At 45.6% G+C, this 26,981-nt stretch overlaps 1 protein-coding gene across 1 annotated transcript in view; it reads right to left on the bottom strand.

Annotated features, from left to right (window-relative positions):
• Nucleotides 1-26,981, bottom strand: part of BCAS3 (BCAS3 microtubule associated cell migration factor) — a 416,672-nt gene that overhangs the window by 161,173 nt on the left and 228,518 nt on the right. The window contains 2 exon segments of the mRNA XM_042442606.1: nt 21,254-21,351; nt 23,031-23,227. Of these exon segments, the coding sequence (XP_042298540.1) occupies nt 21,254-21,351; nt 23,031-23,227 (295 nt within the window).

Genomic DNA, 26,981 nt, shown 5'->3' with positions numbered 1-26,981 from the left:
GCCCTCCTGTCCTCCATTGCTCTGCTCAGGTCCTGCAAATCCATACCCATGGCCTCCTTAATAAAGTCTATCCACTTAGTGTAGGGTTTTCCTCTCTTTCGACTTCCCTCCACCTTTCCTAGCATTCCTGTCTTTTCCAGCGAGTCGTGCCTTCTCACAATGTGGCCGAAGTACAACAGCCTCATCTTGGCTTCCAAGGAGATTTCAGACTTGATCTGTTCCAGGACCATTACTGTCCATGATATCCTCAGCCCTCTTCTCCAGCACCGTATCTCCAAATATTTTCTTCTTATCCACTTTCTTCACTGTCCAGCTCTTGCATCTATACATGGAGATAGGGAATACAATGGCTTGGATGATCCTAACTTTAGTGCTCAGGTGTATATCCTTACTTTTTAGGATCTTTCCCAGCTCCTTCATGGCTGCTCTTCCCATTCCTAGTCTTCTGACTTCTAGACAGCAGTCTCCATTCCAACGGTTGTTTGATTCTAGGTACAGGAATTCTTCTATTATTTCGATGTCCTTGTGAATAGGAGTAACTTAATTTTCTGTTCCTATCTTGAGAAGTAGGTCAGAACCTCATCTTAAGACAACCATGGAGTAACGCACCATAAGGCAGGTTACTGAACATCTCCTTGAACATGGAGTCACTCCATAGCCATCAGTCAAGGTGGGTCAGCTGCAGGTTTTCTTCATCCTGACCTTTCTTATCCTGTTATCAACTCGCCTTTCCTGCAGACAGACACTGGTTTAGTTGTCCCTCAGTTGGTGGTGAGACCCATGGCTTGGGTTGAACCACATACCCTTCAACATGCAGTAGTTCAAGCTAGGAGAGGCTGTGTTAATAGTTTGGTTTTACCTGCATCTATAGGGAAAGGCAAGTCTTGCCCCGCTTCTCTCCTCTCTCTCTGGACGCAAACTACCTTTGCACTTTGAATTCAGTGTCAGTAATAGATGTACAACAATCTGAGGACAAAGCGGGAAAGTGGGAAGAGGAGGGAAAAATGAGGACATGTTAAAAGGACCTGGAACAGTGGGATGGCAAGGGATTCATTGAGACTTTAACTGTCAAATCCAAATAGCTGTAGAGACTGACAACCGCTTCTGCCTTCCCAGCATCCCAATGCGCACCAGTCAACAGTTTTCCAAGTCTGAATGGCCTTTTCCAGGCCAAAAACTTTGCAATAAAAAACAAAATCTTAAGCTACGAAGAGCATCGCTTCCGATTTAGTTCACCTTATTTTGCATCAAACTTTAAAAACAGTGCTTTCAAGTTTTCTCCTCTTCCCGGCCACCGCGCGCTGGCTGCTGTTTTCCTACATTGTAGGTTTTAAAACAAGGGGAATCAAAAAAGGCGAAATTTAAATGATTTAACTGTACGCATATGTTCTTTTGTAAAATGCATAACGCAGCTGCGGCGCTGTGTCCCTTTACCCGTGTTTTAGACTCAAATCAAAGGGGAAACGGCTCACTTAGGATATAGTGAATTTTTTATCCATGTTTTTAAGGGCAAAATGTACTTCTCTGTGTTTTACAATATGCTATGTTTGAAAACAAAAAGGGGAAACAGATGAAAAATAGAACAGTGGCATACGAGGATCCTTTCTCCTGCCTCCTTTTAAGTTACTTTGGATTTAGTTCCCCTTGCATTTAAAGAGAAGGCCTTTGGTTGATTGATCTGTAGTGGAACAACGCTTGGTTTAAACTCTCCTGCATATTTGGGTGGGTCGCAACTCACCTCAGAAGGACAGAGAAATGCATCACTTCTTCTCCTTTGTATTCCATGCACTCTCACACATTACGGTCGATTTGCCTTCTTCTAGTCTGTAGGGACCTCACCTGTTCTCCAAGAGTTCTCAAAGATTGCAGACCGAAGCTATGCAAGACATATGCAGGTTCTTTTAGTACCCTTGGTTTAAATTCATCTGGTCCTGGAGACTTGGGCCTGTTACAGACTGCCAAAATAAAGCTGCTTGGGGTATCTTTGGAGGTATGCTATTTAAATGATGCATGGGTCCTAAGAGTCTGGAGGTGGTGCCAAAGCCACACTCCATTCCTAAGCACTGGAGTGCTGCTTTGGTGCAGCTTCTGGATTCTTAGGATGCATGCATCATTTAAACAGCATACCTCCAAAGAGACTCAAAGCAGCTTTATTTTGGCAGTCTGTAACAGGCCTTGAATTCGTTTAATGTACATAGGTGTCTCCATACCTCCTCTTTGGTTGTTTTAGGCTTCGGTCCCGTCACCGCATCATCCAATATAATGTCACCAGTTGAGCACTCTGTTCTTTCTGGGAGAAGTCAAAGTAGACGTTGATCAGTCTTGTTTCCTTTTTACTCTTGTTGTGTGCCTTCAAGTCATTTCTGACTTAAGGTAAACCTATAATGGGGTCTTCTCTTTGTTACCCCATAGCATTTCACCATCTTCTCCATGTAGACCTACCACTTCCATGTCCTTCTTCTTTCTCCAAAGACAGCCAAGGCCCCCTCCCTGTCTTTTTATTATATTTAACTTCTCTTCTGAGCCTAAATTCATCCTGACCTTCCGACCTGACCTCCCTAAAAATACTGGCTACTTGTTTGTACTCTTCCACATCTTATAAATGCCTCCTTTCACATTTCAGCTCACCTGAGAGCTTCTCAGGTATGAATCCTGGTTTCTTTAGACACCTTCTAATTTTCTTTCTCCGTGGAATTACGCCTTCGGTGTCTCGCCTTTAAGAAACTGGCCATCCATCACGACTCCTTTTCTTTTATGAAACCTCTCATTTAACAGCAAAATCGATGAAACAATTAGAAGAGGAGCGTGTGAACAATTTGGGGTTCTCTGGGGAGTTTCCACCGAAGGGCAAAGTGTGCAAGGAAGATAGCAAAGGTCTATCCAACTGCAGATGAATGAACAGGCAGATGCTGCCTTTTCATAGCTGCAACCCTTTAGTATAAATAATACAACTGTTTACTTTCCATTAGGGTAATTGTCATATCTTTCTCATTTCAAAACCAATTGCTGTGACTACTTGGCTGGGGTCTATTTAAATCATACCTCGCATTAGCAAAGTGCTTTATGTAACTATGGGAGAGCATCCTCCGAAGTGGCCAACTGGTCCTGATACGGCAGGCATAGTCCTGATCAATTCTCTCTCATCCTACTTCTTCAGCTGCTTTTAAAATGTCCCAGTTTCTCTCTCCTCCTTCCACTTTCCTGCTTCATCCTGGGCAGACCTCTGTTGTTGCAAACCAAGTTGGAAATGCCAAAGTAGTTTGCGCTCAAAGGGGAGAGAAGGAAACAAGAGTCTTGCCCTTTCCTGTAGCCTTGGACAAAAGGATACTGCTGCAACCTCTCCTAGATTGTGCGTTCTTCCTCATTAATAACTTTTGCCCATACAGTAATGTTGCATGGCCACATGTATCCTGGTTTTCATGGGTAAAACTCGGAGGTTTTTGCAATTTTGGCAAATAGACGTTCGTGTATAAAATGTCATAACGGGACAAAGGCCAAGGAAGGCACCGATTATACATTTCAAAGCAATACAGCATAAAGAAAGGCTTGGTTCTGTTTCTGCAGCATTGGTCATAGGCCTGAAACCAGGGCAGGGCAAGTGAGAGCAACCCAGGCTCTCCAGGATAGTTACAAATGGAGAGGGAAAATTAGCAATACTTAACAGGCAATGATCTTGAATGTCTGGAGCCCATGGAAGGAGTTGGGATTAAATGCTGGCATCATGATAAAGAGCTGGAGAAGGGGAAAGCTGAAATGTGGGTTGCGAGAGACATCCCACCCCACCGCAGAAGTAGAACGCAGAAGAAGATGCCAGCCACAGATGCTGGCCAAACATCAGAAGTAAACTCTTCCAGAACACGGCCACATCGCCCGAAAACCCCACAAAAAACTATGGGTGCCGGCTGTGAAAGCCTTCGACTTCACAGAATGCAAATAGCTCCTCGTCTTTCTAAAATGTACATGCCACACAAACACCTTTTATATTTTGAGGTGGGAGACAGGGGTCTATTGATGCTACCGAATGCAATAGACGTGCTTTTACCAGGATCCTCATCCAAGACATGAGGCAGTCCTACATGCATGGGGGGAAGAAGGCATACCATGTCTATAGGATCTCCTTTTGCAAAAACATAGGGCCGCTTCACACACTTCCTAAAAGTGTTGCCAACAGATGTCTTGGCAAGAAGTGGGCAACCGCTGGACAAGACCTTGAGTTGTTCTTCCACGCACGCTTGCAAAGACCGCAATGTATCAACAGAATGGCTTTGCCCTTCTACTGAATAACCACAACCCAACACCTTCGTTCTGGGATCTGGAGGCGAGGCTTCCAGTTAAGATGCTGAGCAAAAAGAAGAAAACCTGTAAAGAGACCCGCCAAACATATAGCCTCGCCAATGTTTGATATTCATTATACGAAGCCTAGAGAAACAAGAGGGCGGAAGCTAGTTCTGGGGGTCTCTTTGGAAGCGCCTGGGAGCTCTTTATCTTGAGCACAATGAATACTGCATTTCTCCAGGAGCCTACTGGGAACCCCCAGCTCCTGCGCTCCTCTGCAAAGGAAGATCAGGGCGTCAGATCTAATTAGAATCAACACTTTCCACCTCTCTTAACCTCAAACCCTATCAACGCAAGACGATCAACAATGGATGCAATCAAACGGGGGGGGGGGGGGGGAAACAAGTCAGCGGATGTCAAAACCGAGACGAATCCTGCTCTTGTCTCTGGACAAGTCCATTTTTGAATTTGCACCAATGTATTAATTATTCTGCACAAAACAAAGAAGCGCCGTCGGTGATGCTCTGGCATTCGCCACCCACACACTTTCCTTTTGCATTTGGCAAGACTGGCTGCATGAAGACGCAATGCGATTGTGTCCCACATTCCTCTATCGCCGTTCCGTCGCTCCTTTGGAAACACTGGCAAAGAGTGGGTTTTATATTAGTCCATGGCATGGCTCTGGCCTTCCAGTGTCACCTAAGTAGCTGTACCAAAATAAAACAGATCCCGATTTGGCAGGAACAGTCCCGATTAATGCTTTGCCAGCTTTAAAAAATGCCCCAGTTTCTCTCTTTTCTGCCATCATCCTCAGCTCAGTTCATCTGGTGCATACTGAGACTGCATCCACACTGCAGAAGTAATCCAGGGATAGAGTCTTGCTCTTCTTCCCAGTAGGCTCAGGCAAAAGCAACTTGCTGCAACTTCTCCTCAATTGACTGTTATTCCTCATTAATAACTTTTGCCATCTTGACCGCACTCTGATGATGCTTGGCTACATATGCCCTGGTTTTTCCTCTGTGAAATGTTGGAGGGCAAGCTATAAATCCAGACTGATGGATGTCTCTAGGGCCCTCCTCGAGTCAGTGCCCCCAGCGGTGTAAAGGACAAGAAGCCGCAACCTGACCTGCAGCGTTCGAACGCCATGATATTCAACATCTGCAAAGAAGTCAGCCATGTCAGAAACCGAGAGGGCTACCCACAAGGCAAATAAGTGGCTCTTTAAGATGGAATTGGCAAGGATGTAAAAATCTGTCAGTCTCGTTTTTGTCACGTTACTCAAGTGTTGCGCCAGCATTCTTGTTCTGTACTGGACTGCAAGATATTTGCCCCCATGTTTCAAAATGCATGCGTGTTTGCATGTGTTTTCCTAAGCGATGCATTTCTCCACTCAACAGGACATATCTGTGCATCAAATGCATGCCTTTTTTCAGTTTTTAATTTAGTATACTGTATGTATTTTCCAAGGCTACATGTCTGCCGTTCCACTGTCAGTCTCGGGAGCTATGAAATGGATATTTCCATAGGGAAATGTAAAGCCAGTGAATGTCTCTACCATCCCCAGGGATTGGTTTCCAGAGCCATTGGAATCTAAATGGATGACCAAGAATGTCTTGAGAGTCAGATTTGGTAGGCTTCCAGTTTCACTGGATCCTTGCCCAGGAAGATGATCAGATCTTCAGCAAAGATCCATCACAGACTGAGCTTACCCCATGCAATTCTAATAAAACATGCAGCGTTGCTAATATAGAAGGCTTGTCACAGTATTACGATACAATCTCCTGCCTTCTTCCCCATCCAGATCAAACCAAACCGGAGATATCCAACCCAAGCAACATTACACTGTGAGAGGAACACACCAACCCAACCGCAAACATTTCATCATTATCAAAAGTTTATTAGAAGACCATCCGTAAACTATACCATCCACTGGTACCTGGGGGATAAGATAGCAAAATCACACCCATGGAGGGAGGAAATATTGGTTAAAAAGGGGGAAAGCACAGTTTGAAACAGTGGTTTTCAGTGACTTCTTCTGTTTATTAGTTACAGTGTTTGGATTGTTGCCTTCTGGTTTAAAAAGATCACTACTAGCGGCCAACAATTTAAACCAGGAGAGGGAATCATAAAGCCCTCCAGATGTTGCGGAGCTCCAACTCCCATCATAGAATCATAGAGTTGGAAGAGACCCCAAGAGCCATCCAGTCCAACCCCCTTCTGCCATGCAGGAAATCCAAATCAAAGTATCCCCATTAACAGATGGCCATCCAGCCTCTGCTTAAAGACTTCCAAGGAGGGAGACTCCACTACACTCCGAGGAAGGAGTGTGTTCCACTGTTGAACAGCCCTTATTGTCAGGAAGTTCCTCCTAATGTTGAGGTGCAATCTCTTTTCCTGCAGCTTGCATCCATTGCTCCGGGTCCTAGTCTCTGGAGCAGCAGAAAACAAGCTTGCTCCCTCCTCAATATGACATCCCTTCAAATATTTAAACAGGGCTATCATATCACCCCTTAACCTTCTCTTCTCCAGGTTAAACATACCAAGCTCCCTAAGGCGTTCCTCATAGGGCATGGTTTCCAGACCCTTCACCATTTTAGCCGCTCTCCTTTGGACACATGGCTCCAGTTTCTCAGACCTTCCCAGAATAGCTAGTGGTGATACGGACTAGGAGTGGACACAATTCCCAACTCTGGTTTAAATCTAGAATGTTTTTTAAAATGAAGCAAACCACACTAACAACCCACACCTTGGAGAGGCTTACCCAGAGCTTTAAAAAATCAAAATCAAAACCAAGCTTATCCTAAATAGTGGATTTTTTGTCTTTACACCTATGTGTAAGGCGCACTCTGGTGTACTATTTATATAGAGACAAGTATCTATTATCCTGTCCATTTCGCTTTTCCATTTCGATGGGTTTTAATAGCATAGCTATTAACCGCAATGCTCCTGTGTATCAACAGACTGGCTTTGCCCTTCTACTGAATAATCACAACCCAACACCTTCATTCTAGTTTTAATAACTATTTAAGCCGCCTATGATACAGACCCCAAGTTGCAGTTGCATACCAGGCAGGCCACCAATGGACCACCAATCCAAGGTGAGGCATCGATTGAAAGAGTAAACCGTGTGATGAAGTATGACCAGTGAGAAAATGATCCCCATGTGTAGACCCTGATGGAGAAAAGCTGTGCAGATGGAGACTCTGAGGTTCTCCCCTAGAAGCAGCGGCCATCTTGTGTGTACAGCCAACAGCAAGGGTGTCTAGCACTCATCGCACCCCAAAAAGCCAATGGAAAGAACAGGAAGACGAAAAGCACTGCAGTGAAAAAGAAGGAGGCGTGAGAGTGCGTCTGAAAGGCCGCCAAAGCCTTGCATACTTGCTTCACGTTACGGTTCACGGTGACCTCGTGATGAGAGAGTTTCTGCTTCCAAAGGACTTCTCTTGGTTAAGGACAGGAGGAAATGATAACCTTCCATTAAGAGTTAATGCCTTTGCTTTTTGCAAAGCGTTCATCTGGTAGTAACAGAGACACAGCTAGCCTTCTGAGAGTACGAGTGCCATGCAGTTCCAAAGGAGTTTATGCAGGCGCAAGGCATCTTGAATACCGGTCTAGACAATGACAGTTAATTTTTTGAAGTATTATTTGCGTGCACCATCCAACAACAACTGGTTGTAATGGCTGTAAGACAAAGGCCTGTTACAGAGTGCCAAAATAAAGCTGCTTCAGGTCTCTTTGGAGGTATGCTATTTAAATGACGCATGGGTCCTAAGAGTCCAGAGGTTGCGCCAAAGCCACACTCCATTCCTAAGCACTGGAGGGCAGCTTTGGTGCAGCTTCCGGATTCTTCAGATGCATGCATCATTTAAACAGCATATCTCCAAAGAGACCCGAAGCAGCTTTATTTTGGCAGTCTGTAACAGGCCAACGTTTCAATATGCTTCTCTTTAAAAAAATGTTTCGGGGTATTCTGCCCAATGAGAAACCTCACAGATGTACAAAGCTTCACTCCTGACTTCACCAATGCAAATGGCCTGACCTAGTTGGCTGCTACTGCCAGGTGAAAGTAGTGAATTTTGTCTTGTGCAATAGATCTTGTTAAGATGCTTGTGATGAGGAGGAGGAGAAGGAGGAATCATCATAATCATAATCATAATCATAATCAGAGTATATCCAGCCCATGCTTCTCTACATAACTTCCTTCTGATCCCTGTTAGTTGGTTAAAACATCAATCACAGAAGAAAGAGGCAGGCAGGGAAATGGAAGACGGAAAGTACCAGTTTGACAAGTTCTCCTCGCAGGAGGCCCTCTCTGCCATCCTGTTCTAAACATTTGCATGTGCGACGGGTCACTTTCTTCCCATTTCAACTTGATTTAAAGACTGCCGAATATTAATTTCCTCGCCTCTTGGCAACTGGATGAATAAAGCCAAGCTAACCAAAGCCAGAGGTGATGATGGTGCTCTCGCCAAACGCTCCACCCTTTTTGCCGAGCCCAGCTGAAGCAACTCCCAGGTTCAAGTCACGAAGAGCCGGGAACAAAGTTAGTCAGCACCCCAAGGGTTCCTCTTTTATGTGCTCCAATATTAGTGGAAGAAGTAGAAAGCTTCTTTTGGGAGCTCTGGGCGATAAGGGTATATCAAAGCCCAGCCACAGGCAGTTATGGCAGGCGAGTTGGGAGTCAGGGGCAATAAGCCAGGAACTGAGTCAAGGAGGCAGAGCTGAAACCGAGAAGAATACATAGGAGTCTGGAAGAGCACAATTGGTCAAGCAATATCCAAACACAAAGTCATTCTTAGATACTCTTCCTCCGGAGTGGAGACGCTGGAGATTGAACCTGGAATGTGCTCTGCCTCTGAGCTACGGCTTTCCTTGACATGAGACCAGATAAATCAGGGACGGGCATCATGAAGTTGTTGGATTACACTCCCATCTTTCCTTAGCATTAGCGATGCTGACAAGAAACGCTAGGTGTTGCAATCCAAAAACCTCTCGCGGGCCAAACATTGTAAACAAGCATATGATGATAGGTCAAGATTATCCATGGGTGGCACTTTGGAAGTCTAGAAGATGCCTTCTTCCTCATGCAACCAATTGTCCACCTAACTCAATACTGCATACACTGAGAGGCAGAAGTGCTTTCTGGAGACACTGGATCAGCAGAAGAAGTAGAAAGCTTCCTTTGAGAGCTCCACCGAACATTTGAACTTGGACATTTCGACACGCAAGAAATGTGCTTCATAATACTGTACAACCTCAAGCGTTCTGGAAACACATTCTGCATGAAGACTCAACGGTGCCAGGATCTGATTATCGTCTCTCTCTCTGGCTTTGCTTCGCGAACGAAGATTCAGGAAGGACTCATCCCATGCTTTGTACATGCGCATTGGTGACTAAAAAGGCCAATTTGGGATAAACAGGTCCGGTTGCAGAAAGCACAGCAGAAAGTCTCCTTGGGTGGTGTTTCCAGGTTGTGGTTCTTTCTGCGTTGTCATTTCTCTTTGAGGCTCGTTCGGCGTGAGCTTTCAAAGAAGGCTGCAGCGTCATGGATAGTGCGTCTCCATGCCTCCCGATGCGAGGCCAGGGAGGACCATTGTTGGTGATCAATTTGGCCAAGCCTGAGATGTTGTTTCAGGGAGTCCTTGTATCTCTTCTTTGGGGCGCCCCTCTTCTGCCCTCTTCTGATTATCGTCAGAACCTCATTAACACTATGGACCTTTTTAACTTTGCTCAATACCCTTCTTTTGCATTATCATGTCCATATCATTATTGTTATTTTAGAAATGTGCTTCATAAAGGTCTCTGATACCGTCCTTTCCCAGCACTGAGCACCTTCAACTAGAGCTGCTGAGGCCTTGTTCTGCCGCTGAGCTCTGTCCCTCTCTCTTCTCATTGCTATGATGGACACATTCAAAATTGGGACACAGCGCTCCCTGCACATTCATTCACTAGTTCTTAGATCAGCAATGTGAGGTGAGTGCCCTGAATGAAGCCACTGTCTGGAACAACCAACCTCCTTGATAGCATCCAGGTAATTACAGGTTCAGGTGAAGGATTTCAGGACATCTAAATTACATGGACGCTATAGCCGGCCAGGCCTCTGCGGCACCCATGGCCTCCTGATCTGTGACTCCAGGCCTCTTCTGGCCCTCTCAGTGCCAGTAATAGGAAACCGGTGGGGGCTCAGGCCTGTCAAGTCGTTGCCTGCGGCAATGAGGGCCGCCCGGGAATCCCCTAACACCAGTGGCTTCCATCGCCTGGCTGCATTCACACATCCCTGCTACCTGAGCAGAGCTGTGCTCTGCCACTCCCCAGCAGCACTTCCAGCAACTGTACAGCGTTTGGGGCTAAATATTTGATGCCACCCAAGAGAAAAGGGGTAGTAGAAGCTTTATGGACTGTTGCAGGCAAGAGGAGTTTAGGAAATTCTGGGGTTGGGGGGAAGAAGGGGACCAAGGGTTCGTTCACAGATCCTGAATACCGTGCGCTGTTGGAACCAACAGTGGAACTGCAGACCTTCAGGGAACTGAGCTGATTCTGCGTGGCCACGTCTATGTTTTTAGGTGCTTTCATCCCTGCATTACAGCCTTGCTTTCTGTTATATGTTTGCCAGTCATTGTCCTTAAGTGATGTTTATACACAAGTATAGTACTATGATTCTGCTTTAACTGCCATGGCAACAATCCGTGGAATCCTGGGGTTTGTAGTGTTGGAGAAGTGTTTCAATTCTCTGCCTAAGGTTTCAAAATACCCCTCCTTAAACTGAAAATCCCAGTGTTTGACAGGATGGTGCCATGGCAGTTAAAGCAGAATAGGCCACTATAACCGTACAGAGCGAAAGGGCCTAGGAAGAGCTTTATGTGTTCCTTGGGTTAAACCAGTTTAACAGGCTTGTCTTTTTCCTTGTCTTACGGACTGTGCCTTTCTCTGACCCCATCTATCTATGACTCCTCTCCCAATGTTGACAGGTTCTTGCCCTTTCTCATTACCAATGATGGCTCCCTTAGCTTTCTTGGACTTAATGTACCCTCCAGTGCCATCTGCCATCTTTGGCCTGTTCTATCCATAAAGGAGGCAACAAAGTGGGTACAATGCTGGTGAATCCCAAGGCGGCAAGCTGGACTCCAACACTTCCAAGTGCAAGAGTGATAAATCCTGTTTTAAAATGCCCCACCATATTAAAAGAAGCCAATGCAAGTATAAAACTGGCACAGAAAGGAAGGAATAGGGTGGGCTACACCCTTTTGTACCTGTTGTATCTTAGTGGCAGGGTGGCTTGTTTTAGATAGAGGAACATTCAAAGGTGGCACCCCACACCCTCCATCCATCCTAAACTAAACTTCATTACACAGCAGCCGCATGCGTAGCTCACATGCTACGTTGCCTATCCCTGCTAGCTTCCCCCTCTTACTTATGGGCCAAGGATGTTATGGCATTCTGCCCTCTTCTGTCCATGTACAGAAGCCAGCCAGAATGATGGTTGAATATGATTTCTAAGCTAGTGAAAGACCAGAGCAATGAGCCTTAGAGCAATGAGCCAAGTTAGGGGAGGGATAGGATGCCATAGGGCAGTGATGGAGAACCTTTTACAGACCGAGTGCCCAAACTGCAACCTGGACCCCACTTATTTATTGCAAAGTGCCACGTCCCTATGGCTTTCTAGTAAGAAACTCTGGCAAACTCTGTGCTAGGGCAATAGCATGTGTGCCCACAGAGAGGGCTCTGAGTGCCACCTCTGGCACGCATGCCATAGGTTCGCCATTGCTGCCATAGGGCATTGCAGGGAAATGAAGAGAAGCCAATACCCTGCCTTTGGCATCTGCCACCTGAGCCATCTGCCTATTGGTAGAGCCATACCATACTGGTTATCACCCTTTGTGAACTGAGCATGGCTCCTGGACCTCTCAAATCCTCTGTAGCTCCCATATTCTCTATAAGAGAAATGCAGGAATCCTTCAGAAAATACTCCTCAAGATGGAGTTGTTGTTGTTGTGTGCCTTCAAGTCATGTCCGACTTACGGCGACCCTAAGGCAAACCTATAATGGGGTCTTCTTGGCAAGTTTCTATGTGAGCGTGTTGCCATTGCAATCCTCTGAGGCTGAGAGAGTGTGACTTGCCCAAGTTCACCCAATGAGTTTTATGGCTGAGTGGGGAATCGAACCCTGGTCTCCAGAGTTGTAGTCCAATGCTCAAACCACAATGCCACAATGCCAAAACTAGAAAGCTCAAAAAGCACTGTAGACAGACATGATGATGATGATGATGATGATGAAGATGATGATGTGGGCTGGGGAGCACATCCATTCAACCACAGTGAATCCAAGCTTCTTTGAAACCACAGCATTCCCTATTGGGACTGCCAACAGCTTGCTATTGTTGTTAGGAATGTCATGTGTAAGTAAGTGCTCAAAATCCCAAATTTTGAACTCTGGTATTTTTGTCTCCGTCAGTCTGGAACAGCATCTGGAATTTCCATGCCAATCCAACCTCCAGGGGATAGTCTTCTCTCCGATGCACATGAACTGTCTGTTGTTTCCAGAAAAAGCATGCAGCGCCTATTAGTAAAGAGCGAGAATTGTATTTTGGGGATGTTTCTGTGTGCCATATTCATCAATTTAAGGATATGTGCTCCTCCGCCGAAGATCATCTCCTTCGCTGATTTAACACAAACCATTTTAAAAAGTTAGCATTTACTACTTGAAGGATGGCCGAAATCCCCTATGTCCTATTTGCCAGCATTTCAATTAGAGGCACTCAGGCCGGGGTTGTTTCGTGGCCATCGCACAACGCGGCAAAATTTATTACCCCGGCGATGCGCCCATCAGAACACTCTGCTTCCAAGCGTACCAGTTTCCTTCTCTGCGATCACCTCCAAGGGCCATTGCCTCCACCCGCCTTGATGGTGGCGTTTCCTTAACAAGGTTTTACTAGCACACATTTTTTGATGCTATCGCTTCTGTCACTTATCCAGGGCCATAATCGCATTTCCAGCCAAGCAGGGGACGGCCGTGGCGCCAAACTGGTGGCTCCCGATTTCGCCACCCGCAAACCAACCCCTGCTGCTGGGCACTCCTCCAAAGTTCAAGCCCCACCAAGCTGAGCTGCAAAAATGATCCAGTTTGACACCACTTTAAGGGCCGTGGCTCAGTGCTGTGGAATTCTGGGGGTTTCGTAGTTTACTGTGGCACCAGAGCTCTTTTTCAATGTCTCACAAAAACTACAAATCCCAGCATGGAGTCATGGCAGAACTGGAACCATTGTTTAGAACAAAATCCTATGGGGAGCTTTTCTTCTCCGACCCACAGCTTGACCGACCATCTTGACCAAGAACGATAGTAAATGCATATATTCCAATGCTATTGAACAATTGGTTCCCTGGAAGCTTGTGGTTCTCCCAAAGGGTCTCTCAGGCTGCATCCACACTGAAGGAATAATCCAGTTTGATACTACTTTAGCTGCTGTATTGCAGACATTCGTTGTACACTGTAGGAAGAAGTCTGCCTTTTGCCTATTCCAGATCTCTTGTTACATCTTTTCCACCGGTTGACTGTGGCTGACCCCAAACACATTGCCTTTCCTGATCCGTGTCTAAAGCCAACTGGGCGGCCAGTTCGGTTTTCCTACAACAGAATCACCGGGAAAACATCCTCCGTTTGCATATAGATCATCCAGAGAAAGCTGCGAAACACACTTTGCCGCCACCTCCCAACATTGCTGCCCGAGGCAACCTCCTCCTTCTGCTCATGTTTCATATTTTATGCTCACGTTTCAGGAGAGGAAGAAAAGCTTTCTCCATTTTCTTCGTACGATGCCTACATTTCTATATCTCTATCAGGTTATTCCCTCCACTCCATTCTCTAAAATGTATCCGCTGGCCTTTATCCAGCTGCATGCACTCTATTGCAATATTATTACTACTACAGTATTACTTTTTTGCAGCAATCGTAGTTTCTCAGAGGTAGCAAAACTATTCTCTCCGTCCAAAACAAACCACTCAATGTCCGCAACGCAAGCTTAAAACCTTTTGTGCATGATATTCTCCCCCCCCCCCGCAAACACCCCCACCCTCCCCGACAATGTCAATATTATCGTAATACGATATGGCGGTGCCCAACGGTTCCTCTGCCATTTTTGACATTCCGCCCGTAAGGCCCAGCCTTTAAATAGCTAAACGTGGAAAGCCGGGGCCCTTTGAAGGCTGTCACCGGTCCATCAGCTGAGTACTTTTACTAGCCTGGCGTTTGTTTATGCAGACGTGATGGAGGGGACTGTTTGCACATCTAGGTTTCACAACATTTCACAACTGTAACAAGGCAGGCGACATGAGGCACGCCCTTCCAGGAGGGGGTTGTGTGTATGAGGGTTGTGTGTGTGTGTGTGTGTGTGTGTGTGCATGCATAACCTGCCTTTTTATACTCTCCCTGAAGAGGTGCCAGATGCCGTCTGATCTTGGAAGCGAAGCAGGGTCACCCCTGGCTGGTACATGGATGTGAGGCCATCAAGGAATACCAGGTACTGTAGGCTATATTTCAGAGGCCAAACCACTTCTGAGGATCCCTTGCCTAAGAAAACCATATGAAACGCATGAGGTCGCCATAGACAACTTGAAGGCACATATACACACAGTGCTAGAATTCAAAGATATAGCTGTGTTAGTCTGTAGCATCAGTATGCAGAGAGATCTTGGAGCACCTTTGAGACTAACTGAAAGAAAGATATTGGCAGCATGAGCTTTCATAGACTTCAGTCTACCTCCTCAGATGCCTATTATTATTATTATTATTATTCATCAAAGATATAGCCGTGTTAGTCTGTAGAATCGGTACATAGAGAGATCTTGTAGCACCTTTGAGACACACTGAAAGAAAGAAGTTGGCAGCATGAGCTTTCATAGACTTAAGTCTACTTCCTCATATGCATTTAGTGGAGTGGGAAACAGGGATGGACACACACACACACACACACACACACACGGCATTGGCATGTGAGAATGTCAATTCAAATTCAAAATCCTTTGGGTATGGAAATGAAGTAGCAAGTCCAGTTTTAACTATGGTCATAAGTGAACAAAGACATTGGGAACTGGCCAATGTGTATAGAACACTATGAGCCTGTTCCAGACTGCCAAAATAAAGCTGCTTTGGGTCACTTTGGAGGTATGCTATTTAAATTATGCATGCATCCTAAGAATCCGGAAGCTGCACCAAAGCTGCACTCCGGTGCTTAGGAATGGAGTGTGGCTTTGGCGCGACCTCCGGACTATTAGGACCCATGCATCATTTAAACAGCATTCCTCCAAAGAGACCTGAAGCAGCTTTATTTTGGCAGTCTGTAACAGGCCTATGAGTGAGTATCAAAGGTATTAGGCCTAGGAGGATCTTGAACCCGGATGCGTAGTTCGGATACTGCAACAAGGTTCTAAGACTGGAGATTTAACAACACTTGATGCGGATCTCAGCAGAAGAGAGTGCCGAGTGAGAAGGAAAAAGACTCATTTGTGATGCAATCAATTCACTTCCCTGTCTTCCGGCACAATGGCTATTGTCATAAAATATATATCTGTATATCTATAATCCGGCTACATTAAAATGCAAAGGTGAAAAAAATAAAAATCCCCAATCCTTCCCCCTTGAATCTGCAATGCTGTCATTGCCTTGAACATAAAAGGAGACATGTCCTCTGTGCTAATATACATAAAATGTGCTGTAAGAGCAATTAAAGATCAGAAAGGGGGGGGGATTTGAACCACACACATACATAGACACACACACACACACACACACTTGCAACTTTTTGATGGCAAGACCGAGCGATGGGCTTCGATAAGAGAAGGCGCCACTGGGACCGTATCTCTCTGAGCAACAGGCAATCAAAGGGCTTGATAAGCATCTTCGGAGCCCGGCAAGACTCTCAGCGCACACGAGTCATAAGAGAAGAATCACTTCCTGGTCCGGGGATGGGCAGTAAAAATTTATGACCTATTAACCCTCCCCAAACCTTTACAAAATGAAATAAAGCCCTGCGGAGGGGGGCGCTTCCCAATAAACCGGCCATCGGGAAGAACATTAAAGGCATTTTTTTGGGACGTGTGCTTGGCAGGCTCAGCAGGAAGCTAGGATATTTACTGTAGAACACACTGTTAGGCAGCTTTATGAAAATGAGAGGCTTTCCTCCAAAGGTCTCCTTAACCGTTTGTGACCATTTAGTGAAATCCCACCAAGAAGATGGGGCAGGGCGAGGAAATGATGAAGAATAGGGAGGTTACTCAGGAAGGGCAACTCTCAAGAGGACATTTTCTTCCTCAAGGTCTGGGAATGAATGGAAGAAGGAGTGAAAAATGGAGATCCAGGTGGCACAAGAGGATCTATGGTGGATTGGGTCAAAATCCTTAGTCCAGCATTCTCATCAAAGGTGAATTAAAGCATGAGGACTAAGTCGTCTCCAAAGGCCCTTCCAACTCTAGGAGTCCATGGCTCCACTTGGTCCCTCAACAGAACACCCCCAAAGGTCACCCAACCCTATATGAGAATACTGGAAGTTCAAGCTCCATGGTGAGCTGCTCATCCCACTGGAGGTGGATGCAGCTTCATCATATGGCTTTTGGACTTCAGTATCATTGGGAATGCATCCCCTATGAGTCCGTGGCTCCGCTAGGTCCCTCAACAGAACATCTCCAACTCACATGCACCCAACCCTATATGAGAGTACTGGAAGTTCAAGCTCCATGGTGAGCTGTTCATCCTACTGGAAGTGGATGCAGCTTCATCATATGGCTTTTGGACTTCAGTATCAGTGGGAACACATCCCCTATGAGGATGCAGGTAGGGCTGGTTCTACCAAACATTTGATAAGTATCGGGATGGATGTGAGAAAATGAAGGCAGAAGTGGCAGGGCACAAGAAAGGAGGCTGGCATAACCAATCAGAAAGAATATGCCAAGCAAAATGTTGAAACAGTTATTTTACCCTTATTTCAGGGATAAGGATCGCAGTGTCCACTGGACCAATGTTTCTCAAGATGTAGGGAACAAGCCATTTCTTTCCAACATGCCAGGGACTTGGAAACTCTTTACTGACCAGTACTCACCGCCTTGGAGACCACTGGTTAAACCACTACTTTAAGCAGCACTTCTCTTGATGTTGTTGAACTTCACTTCCCGTCATATCTACCAGTGGCTGATGGGAACTGCAGTACAAGATACTGCCATACTGTCCCTACCCATGTCCTGCTTGAAGAACGCCAATCTGAATTACACCTATGTAAGCTACAACACTCATTTTCAAATACTTTTAGCACAAATCCTATCCATCTGCTGTAAGTTCAGGTTTACTAGGGTTTCATTATAAAGTCAGGTGGACTAATTTGGACATTATAAAGTCATCTGAGGGGAGGGAACCCTCTGCTATACTTCCAGAGTAATACTACCAGAGCAAAAAGCACATTACACTGGTTCCCCAATCAAAACTCCATTCAGAACTCTGATTGTTATAATGAAATACGACTATCGGAAGGTCAACTGACAAACCTTTGCCATACTGTCTCCGGCAAACTTACGAGGTGCAACAACAGAACTGTATTGCTGCAGGCGAGCAGACATATATTTGCTTGTCATAACCTCTCCTACTGACTTTGGCAATTTTTAATATAGAAACAGATGCTGAAAGCATTACGGGAAGCCTTCCACGGCACGTGCGGAAACCAAAGGGCTCTCCAGAACCATCAGGGAAGTTCCACATTCTTGCTTGGCTTCCTGCATTGCTGAAGCGAATGGGCCAACGGCACTTGGAGCCAAACTGGGTTGGAAGAATCAAAGAAGCCTGGAGGCGATGCAAGCCCCTGCAGACAGTCCTTGACCAATGCTGCCAGGATGACCCATGTTGTCACAGACTCATGGTTGTCATGTTTACCCATACGTTGGGAGGTGGCTAATAATGCAACATGTTTGAACAAACGCAAGTCCCTGGGTGTTTTATCTACGCAAGACTGCAGAAAGTGCATGTGAGCCCATAAAAGTCCACTTTGCCAAGCGAGCCAAACCACTCTTGGGTCCCTCCACTATGCCCTCTCAACTGCACATCGCCAGCTTCTGTTTCTTGGTGTGATGCTCATGGATAACAGAACCCTAGAACATGATAAACAAGGCACTCAAAGCCACAGATTGCCAGTTCTAGCCTCAGCACTCCCAATAGATGTATCCCGACCTCACCGTTTTACATGCAAAGGGGTCAGACATGGAAAAGGAGCTGCTCCCTCTCACAGCAGGAGGGGGAGATGTGTACTTCTTGGCCTTCATTTCCGGTTGCAAAACAGCTTGGGCTGGCCCTGCCTGCATGCCTCTCCATGCTAAAGGAGACTGGAGAGAAGAGACCGAGAGATATTAGTAGCCTGCCTAAGGTCAGGTTCATGGCATGGAAAAGATGGGAGCCAGAGGTGTTTCAGCTTGCCTCCCTGCCTCCCAGCCACCTCGACTCTCATTGTGTAACATGCACCTCGCCCTACGAACGACCGGCTTAGAGCAGCTGCCCACGAGAGGCTTGGACATTCATTATTCAAACACTAAAAAGCAATTATTAAAACATTTCAATAAATACACTTGGCAGCTTGTATGGTGCCTGGATTACAACTTTGCCTCTATCGAGGGCAGTGGGAAAGAGACAGGGAAAGAATGAAGGGCGGGTTGGGGATTGAGAGCTTCCCCTCCTCAGTCCCCTTTAAACAACTTTCACAAATCAATTTTCTCTATGTGGTTCAGTTTCCTTTGACAGTTTAAACCTCAATCCAATCAGCAGTCTCTAGGGATTTCCGAATCACTAAAGATTAAAATCCTCCTCAAGCCCCAAGTGTTTTTGCTAATGCTGTGTGTTTAATAACTCCACTTGTGAGAGATTTTGCTGGAGAAAATCCACCAGTGCGGAAACCTCCATAAGCTAGTATCTGCAGTTGAATTAAAAATATTAAGTCGGCCCTGCCTTTGTCTTTGGAGAAATATGGCAAAGGTGTTGCCAAAGTTGGCTCAGAACCAGCCTATTGGGGAGATACCTCTCTTTCCCCTATCGCTTGGCCCTGGGCAAAATTAAACCGTGTACCCAATTTAAGCATGTGGTTTTCTATAATGCCGTGGAAGATATAAGTGGGGAGGAACTCCTGATGACAAGCACAGCATTGAGCAACAAACCTGGTCAGATTAGGTTAAGAAATCGAAATCGGGAAAAGTGACCACTGCCGAACCAAACCCGACATTTATTACGGGAGTGGGTCAACAGTCCAGCTTAAAGGAATATAATATACTTTACAGATTGGAACATCAAACGTCCCTTTATACAACGACAGACATGCTGGCAGAAGCACAACTGTTGGTTTCTGGCTGAATGTCTCTGAATTAAATTAGCTGAACTATGCAGTCGGAGCAGGAAGGTTTTGATTTAAAGCATTTATTTTGCTGTTTTTCTGCAAAGGGCAAAATTCCATGGCACGATCGGAGGCATGCGCAATGCCATGGGCATGTCCAGCAGAGTTTCGCCTTCTGTCCGCTTTGACCAGCAGGCATCAACTCATCCTATGCACAACGCAGCGCTGCAAATGGCTTTGGGGAGTTCCCATAAACCCAAAGGATGTTCAAAGATATCATGGTGGCACATGTTTTGGTCTATGGTCTACGTTTTCTCCCACGACACACAAGAACCACTGAACATCCCTAACCAAGATTGTAACCATACATTTTGTAGTGCCAAGGCAGGCAAGGTAAAAACAACAACAACGAGGGGTTTGTATAATAAAAATAAGACCTAAGGTGGATTTCAGTGGGTCTCCTTGGGGTGTTGAGGGTCGGGCATCTGCCCAAGAATGCAGGGAGCTATATCTGTTCCTGCACTGACCATTTGCATCACCCACCCTTTGACTCTTTTAATTGGAGAGAGTAAGGACTGAGCGTAAGATCATCTACAAGCAAAGTAGGTACTGTGCCACTTTGTTTGTCTACATGCAAAGCTGGGTACTGTGCCACCAGGAAGGACAACAAAGGCAAAGTCAACAACAGCCAGCACTTATACGACAGTGAAGAAAACCACCACTTGTCAACAACAGAGTTAACAGGTTGTCTGTTCCAATCAGGGATAAGCCCTCCGTATCTCATAGATGGAGACATCAGAGATTAAGGAAGTTAAGAATTAAGAAGTTCTGCTTGTTCTTTTCAAGCAGGATGTGTATTTTAGTCAATCAGGCGCCCATTAGGGCCTGCTTGATTGATCACAATCCTTGAGGTTTTTGTTCTGCCTCCAAAGGCTCCTCCTAAGTTAGGCTCCAAACAAGGAGAGGGGGATCTAAGGAAGATACTCAGTGACTAGTCTCAGCCCCTGCTTGGACGTGCCTTCCTTATATATTCATGTATTTACTTTATTGTAGAAATGTTATTTTGGTGAGGATTGGCTCAAGGTGGGCATTTTTGGTGGCAAGGTTATGTGAAATAGTAACAACAGTTGTAGCAGCAGTAGTAGTAGCAGAAGTAGTTTATCTCACCTTTTACCAGGCCAGGTCTCAAGGCAGCTTACAAAAGTTAAAATACAAACAGCTAGACAATTAATGCTACGGAGTAGTTTTAAATATCCTGAAACGATCAATAAAGCTAGAAGCAGTTAAAAGTATAACCAGTGAAAAGAAGATTCAAAAGTTAAAAATAACAACAGTAGAAGTGTGTTCATGTGTCGCATGTGCCAAAAGAGTGCTCCCTTTCATTCGCATAGACCCCAACATTAATGTCTACAATACCAACTACAGTCGCATGCCCTCCTTGTGCTCCAAAGCCAAAGCAGAACCGAACACTCCTTTACTACCGCATTACAACCGCTTGACGCAAAAAAAGACCCAACCCTCAAACTTTGAGTTCAGCCAACAGAAACATGAGTTTAACTGTAGGAAATCAATAGGATGCAATTCGTGGAGAACACTGCCAGAAGAATAATGTCAGAGGTGTCTTCCTACCTGAGGTAGCATCGCCCGTGGTTGAAATGCCTCGGCGGTCAGATGTTGGGCGCGATGACCCCGGCATGCTCACGGGTTCAGATCGCACAGGCTGGATCCTGAAACATAAAGGAAAACACATTGCTGGGGATCAATGCCAGTCAGTTGCTAACAGCTCTGGCCAAAATGGAGGCACTGAGGCTATCATGGCTGGCCTGCAAGTTGGGCTATGTACTGGGATGGAGCCTGGAATCCCAGTAGCGCTTTGTATAGGCTCAGGAGTGCCTTTTCTCCAGGCGGCCTGTTTATGGCTTCAGGCGCTCTTGTGATAACAAATACTCTAGGCAGAGGAACTGTGAAATAGTGGTGTGAGTTAAAAAAAAAAAAAGACCAAACCCATGGAGATTTGTACATACAGAGGGGCCATGTCATAGACCTAGTAGATGTAGATCTGGCTGCTGTGACACCCATCTTAGTTACATCCCAGTTAGATTACTGTAAGGTGCTCAATGTGGGGCTGCCATTGCTATACTCTTGTGGTCTAGTTTTTCTATTCATGGGATTGGTGGCTGTAAAGAAGACATCTGGTGGACTGTGCTGTCGGCCCAGATTCATCTGTCTGAATCCCTCCTTTGATAGTATCCAAGGTTGCCTATCCACAGGTTCCCAATGGATCAATTGCCCTGTTTTAGGGTAAGGATTTCTGCCCACTATTTAGCATGATAAAAGACCAGTAAGAGATGTTCCCCTCTTGCTCGAGTCTTGAGCCACTCTGGGGAGGAACAGGAGTCATGAACTAGCTTTCGCTTCTGCTTTGTTATCCTGGGATGCTATTGCTCTTGGCACAGACGCAGCTAAAAACATATTTCCACCATATGATTTAGCTTTGTCCAGTGACAACAGCAACGCACGGGGAGGGACGGATTAGAAGAGAGGGAAGGTTATTCAAGGCATCGCTAAGTTCAGCTTGAGGACCAGAGGGTGTTTTCCTTTGTGACAATGCACACAAAACTGAAGCAAATTCTAGGCAGAGAGAGGAAGGATGAAAGCACAGGGGGGAGAGCAGGTGCACTGAGCCGTGGACATCGCAAGAATGGCTTTGAGTTCACTACATGGTGGAAGAAGACATCCATGTGCCAAAACAGGAACAATCTGGGAGCCAAACCTGGCCACCAAAGGCTTCACATTTGGTCCCCCAACACAGGCCCTAACCCCCAAAGCCCTTAACTATTGACATACACCCTTGTCCAAACAGAAATGCAGGTAAAAAGGCTCAACATGAACAGCAAAAGATGCATATTTCATTGCCACAGCTATGGCCTCTGAGTGAGAAGAAGAGCAGCCAGCATCCAATGAATTCCCTCACTACCATCCCCTTTTGTGTGTCCTGTCTTATTTAGAAGGGAAGCCTGTGAGTAAGGAACTGTCATATTTGGAAGCTGCTCTGGAAGGTATTTCCACTGAATGACGGAGTATAAGTACTTTAAATAATAAATAAATATGAAAAAAGGGCACATAGACCAGACCAAGGCTTATCTAGTCCCACATCCCATTCCCACATTGGCCAACTCGGTGCCCCACTGGGAATCCTATCAGCAGGACTTGAGCATAAGAATACCCTCCTGCTAATGTCTCCTTATGCTGGAGAGGCTATAATGCCACAATAATTAGGAGCCATCTCCTCCATGATTCCTCCACATCTGCCTTGTTTTGTCAGTTAACTCCCAGTTATGCAGGGCCACAGGGATGTGAACTAGGAAGCACCTTCTCGACAAATAGAAAGAACATCATCTCTAACCTGAGACTGTTTAGATCCAGATCGTCCGTATCGAAATCCAAGAGAGGCTGCGGGGTATCGTTCGGGCCGTGTGACTGGAGCACTGAAGAACTAGAGGAGATGACTGTGGTTTGGCCTGAGGGGTGAATGGTCTTGAACTGAAATTGCGGGCCCATCCACAGACGCCGGTGAGGTCCAGTGTGGGTCACAATTTCAACCTAGAAGAGAAGCACATGGATCAGGTTAAGGTGGCACCAAACATGATAGTTTAAGAACTGTGTCCTGATCATCACTTCTGCGCCTGCTTCATGGAAATGCAAAACTGCTGGACTGAGAATAAGATCCAGCATCCCCAAGATTTCAAAAAAGAACCGCATACTATGGTCCATACAATGCTGATGCCCGAGATTGCAACCCCTAGAGACTTCTAGCATGTTCCTCTTGTGACATGGATTACTTAATGCAGGAGCATCATCTCACTGAGCACTTCCTTGACCGCAGTTGTTGCAGTCAAAGGGAGTCCACAGTGGTGAGGAATGTCACAATGTGGTAACATCTGATGCTACATAATAGTGTCTGGGAACAACTTAGAACTAACGCGGTTTGACACCGCTTTAACTGCCATGACGCCATCCTTTTAAATTCTGGGATTTGTCATTTGTTTTGACACCAGACAGAAAAGGCTACATGACTCACAAAACTACAAATCCCAGAATTCCATAACACTGAACCAGGACAATTAAAGCAGTGTCAAACAGTATTAATACTGCAGTGTAGGTGCAGCCTCATTCAAACTTTCTATTATAGGTTCGCCTTAGGGTTGCCGTAAGTCAAAAATGACTTGGAGGCACACAGCAACAAATGATGTGTTTGCCAGTAACTGTAAGCATGGTGTGTTTGCCTGTAACTTACAGATGGTAACCAACAGCCTGTAACTTACCTGGGAGGGTGGCAAAGAAATGCCAGTGGTAAGGAGAGGGGAGTGAAATGCAGAGCAATATCGGCAGCGATAACTATCTTTTTCACAGTGGCTTTTATAGAACAGTTGTTAGGTCACAAGAGTGCAAAATGAAGGTGGAAGTAAAACGGCTCTAAGAATCCTCTACTCGAAAGAGGGAAGGAAATAGAGGATTTCAAAGGCTATGAGATCCAACATCACAAAAGGGGGGTGAGATGGGAAGGGAACGGCTATGCCTATAAAGAGGGTGGGTGAAGTGGAAGGAAAGCGAAAGGCCGCCAAATCCAAACTGACACAGAATATGGCCTTCCAAAGTCGTTTGCGTCCCTCTCGGTGCCGGCTTCATATTTGCACAGATGCGTTTCCTTCGCTCGGCTATTGTTTCTACAGATGCTTCCAACTTCAGTGCTCTAGGTGACTAGTGATTGCGATAACAAGTAATTCCTCTCTCTCTCCTTCTCTTTTCATCTTTCTTTTTTTAACGGCATCTTTCTGCTGGGCAATGCTTTCCAAGCCTTGGAGGAGGAAGAGCACCCAAGCCACTTAGATTCTCCATCCACATTTCCCCTTCTTGGGGGGAAGAGGAGGGAACGCAGGTTGTCCTCCTGATGCAAACGGCTCTCTTTTGCACCGCTATGCAAATTAGGCCACAACTAAAGCATTCTGTATATTTTCAGCTCGAAACCATCAGCGCCGCAGAGCCGAGAGGTAAACAGATGCCTCTGCAATTTCACCAAGGGTACGAGCCAGATGTTCCCCATTCCTTCCCCCCGCCGTGCGCAGGACAAACATATTGTATCTACTTCCCAATGACAGCACGCATTACACACTCGTCTAATTGAGAAGTGGAAGCGAAGGGCAACGTTTCTTCGCTGCATGCTGTTACCGCCGAGAACAACACTCATATTTGGGATGAAACATACCAACGCAGTGTGGGCTTTAATCTGAAGTGGCTGGCTCCAGGATGGAGAGCATCTTAGGCGTTCCAAGGAGAGGCGATCGCTCAGACTGCACAGACAACAAGGAAGCAGCCTTGGATGTGCCTTAAGCAACCCTCAAGGTGCTTCTGTTGGGGATTCTCCTTTAAAACGACATAGTGGTCCAGCAGAGGTCCCAAACTGGTTGATGACCAACATTCAGGGGAGCATCAGCAACTAACTCCAAAGGAATTTGGTGGACAATCAGGAAAGAAGAGGGACTCAGCTTATGGAGGCATGGAGTTTCAGGAGCGCTGGGTTGGCTTTCTCTTTTATGACAACCATCTGGACACCACTGGTTGACATACACTTGGAAAATAGGCAATTCTCTTATAGCGGGACACACTCTATAGGTCCATCTAACCACTTGTGTGTGTGTTCATTTAATAATTTAACTATCATTTAACGCAGTACTGTGTTATCATTTTCTGTTACTGGCAGCCAATCTTCAGGGCCTAAAGCAATGGTCTTTCCCATCATCTGTTATCTGATCCTTCTTACCTGGAGATGTTAAAGACTGAACTGGGGATCTTTTAACTTATAAAATGGTTGCCCTACCACTAGGCTACAATTCCTTTCCACTTTAGAATTAATCAACAGGCTTCTTCTAAATACTTACTTTGCACAGAAATGTATTTCCTCCACTAGAAACTCAGCCACAAACCCACTCTTGATTTTCCCCTCAAGCTACTTCTTGTGCTTTCAGTTGTTGCTGTGAGGCCAAGGTTGTGTTGAGAGTTGTCATAATGTAGTGCTGCACAGGCATAACCCTTTGGTATTGCAAGGGGACTGAGCCATCAATATTGAGAAAGGGGAAGCATGCCTCCATGTGCCTTTCCAGGGGTGCCATAGACTGGTGCACAACTCAAGGCAACACTTGCACTTGCATATGGAAGTTTGGAAATACTCATTTTGCAGGCATGTAAAAAGTGGTGTGACTGGCCAGTTACAATACTATAATTCACCAACAAGCTTCCTGGCACAATGCTTTCTTCCAAACCACTTTAAAATCCATGCAAAGGTCCTGATCTCCTTTCACAGTGTAGGGTTCTGGCAAAAATGGAACAACATGGTAGACAGCGGTGCAGCCAGGAAACTTTAGGCCTTGCACTTCGGCCTTTCCACACACACCCCAGCCATGTGTGAAGTACACTTCATTGGTGAAGTACACAAAGACATTTTCTCTGTCCGTGTGCTATTTCCCCACTTTACAACAGTTTCTATTTCTCTGCTCGGCTAGAGCCAAAGTCAGCCACAGCCAAAATAAATTGTTTGCCAACCATGATTAAAATCGAAGATGAAGAAATACTTGAAGCATGGGGCAAGTTTTCATTTTTAAGCTCATTTATATCACAGCGCCATCGAGGCTACAATACAACTGAGTTGGCTTTTACTTCCACCCTGCCTGCCAAATACATTTGCTTGGGAAAGGATAATAGATTTTTTAAAAGTAATAAATAATGAAATGAGCCCCTGAAACCATGTACATGGCCAACCTTGGCTATAAAACATTTGGTTTTGTTTGAAATGTGAGGAAAGTTAAGATGTTGTGGCAACCAATGGCAGCCCCTGTGAGCGCCAGCATGCCTGCATCAATCCAAATGTAGATGCCCAGGTTTTCAGGTGGTTAGCTTTCTCTCTCACACACATACCCAAAACTTGGGCTGCAGGATTTGGGATCTGGGCTTTAAAGTCCAGACTGAACTGCACCGCTGAGGATAGATGTAAATTGATATCCTTTCTCCCACCCACAAAACTGTGACCTGAACTTCATCCAGAACGAATGGACGGTTCAATCTGGAGTGCATTTTAATAATACAAAATACCATCTTTGCCATGAACACATCCGACCGCTGAACCAATTGCATCTTTTGGTAACTCCCAATGTGTCCCATAAGCATCTCCTGCCATTATTCCCAAATGATGTTACGAGATAAAATGTATTTAAAGGTATGAAATGCCCTGTAGTCTCCAGGCAGGGAAGCTGTTTACTAGGTCTTACTTTGGAACAGATGACAATATCATCATCATCATCAT

The sequence above is a fragment of the Sceloporus undulatus genome, chromosome 11 (genome assembly GCF_019175285.1).
Source record: "Sceloporus undulatus isolate JIND9_A2432 ecotype Alabama chromosome 11, SceUnd_v1.1, whole genome shotgun sequence".
Lineage (NCBI taxonomy): Eukaryota > Metazoa > Chordata > Lepidosauria > Squamata > Phrynosomatidae > Sceloporus > Sceloporus undulatus.
Note: the sequence above shows the minus strand (reverse complement) of the source record. Positions and strands in the feature narration are given on the sequence as shown.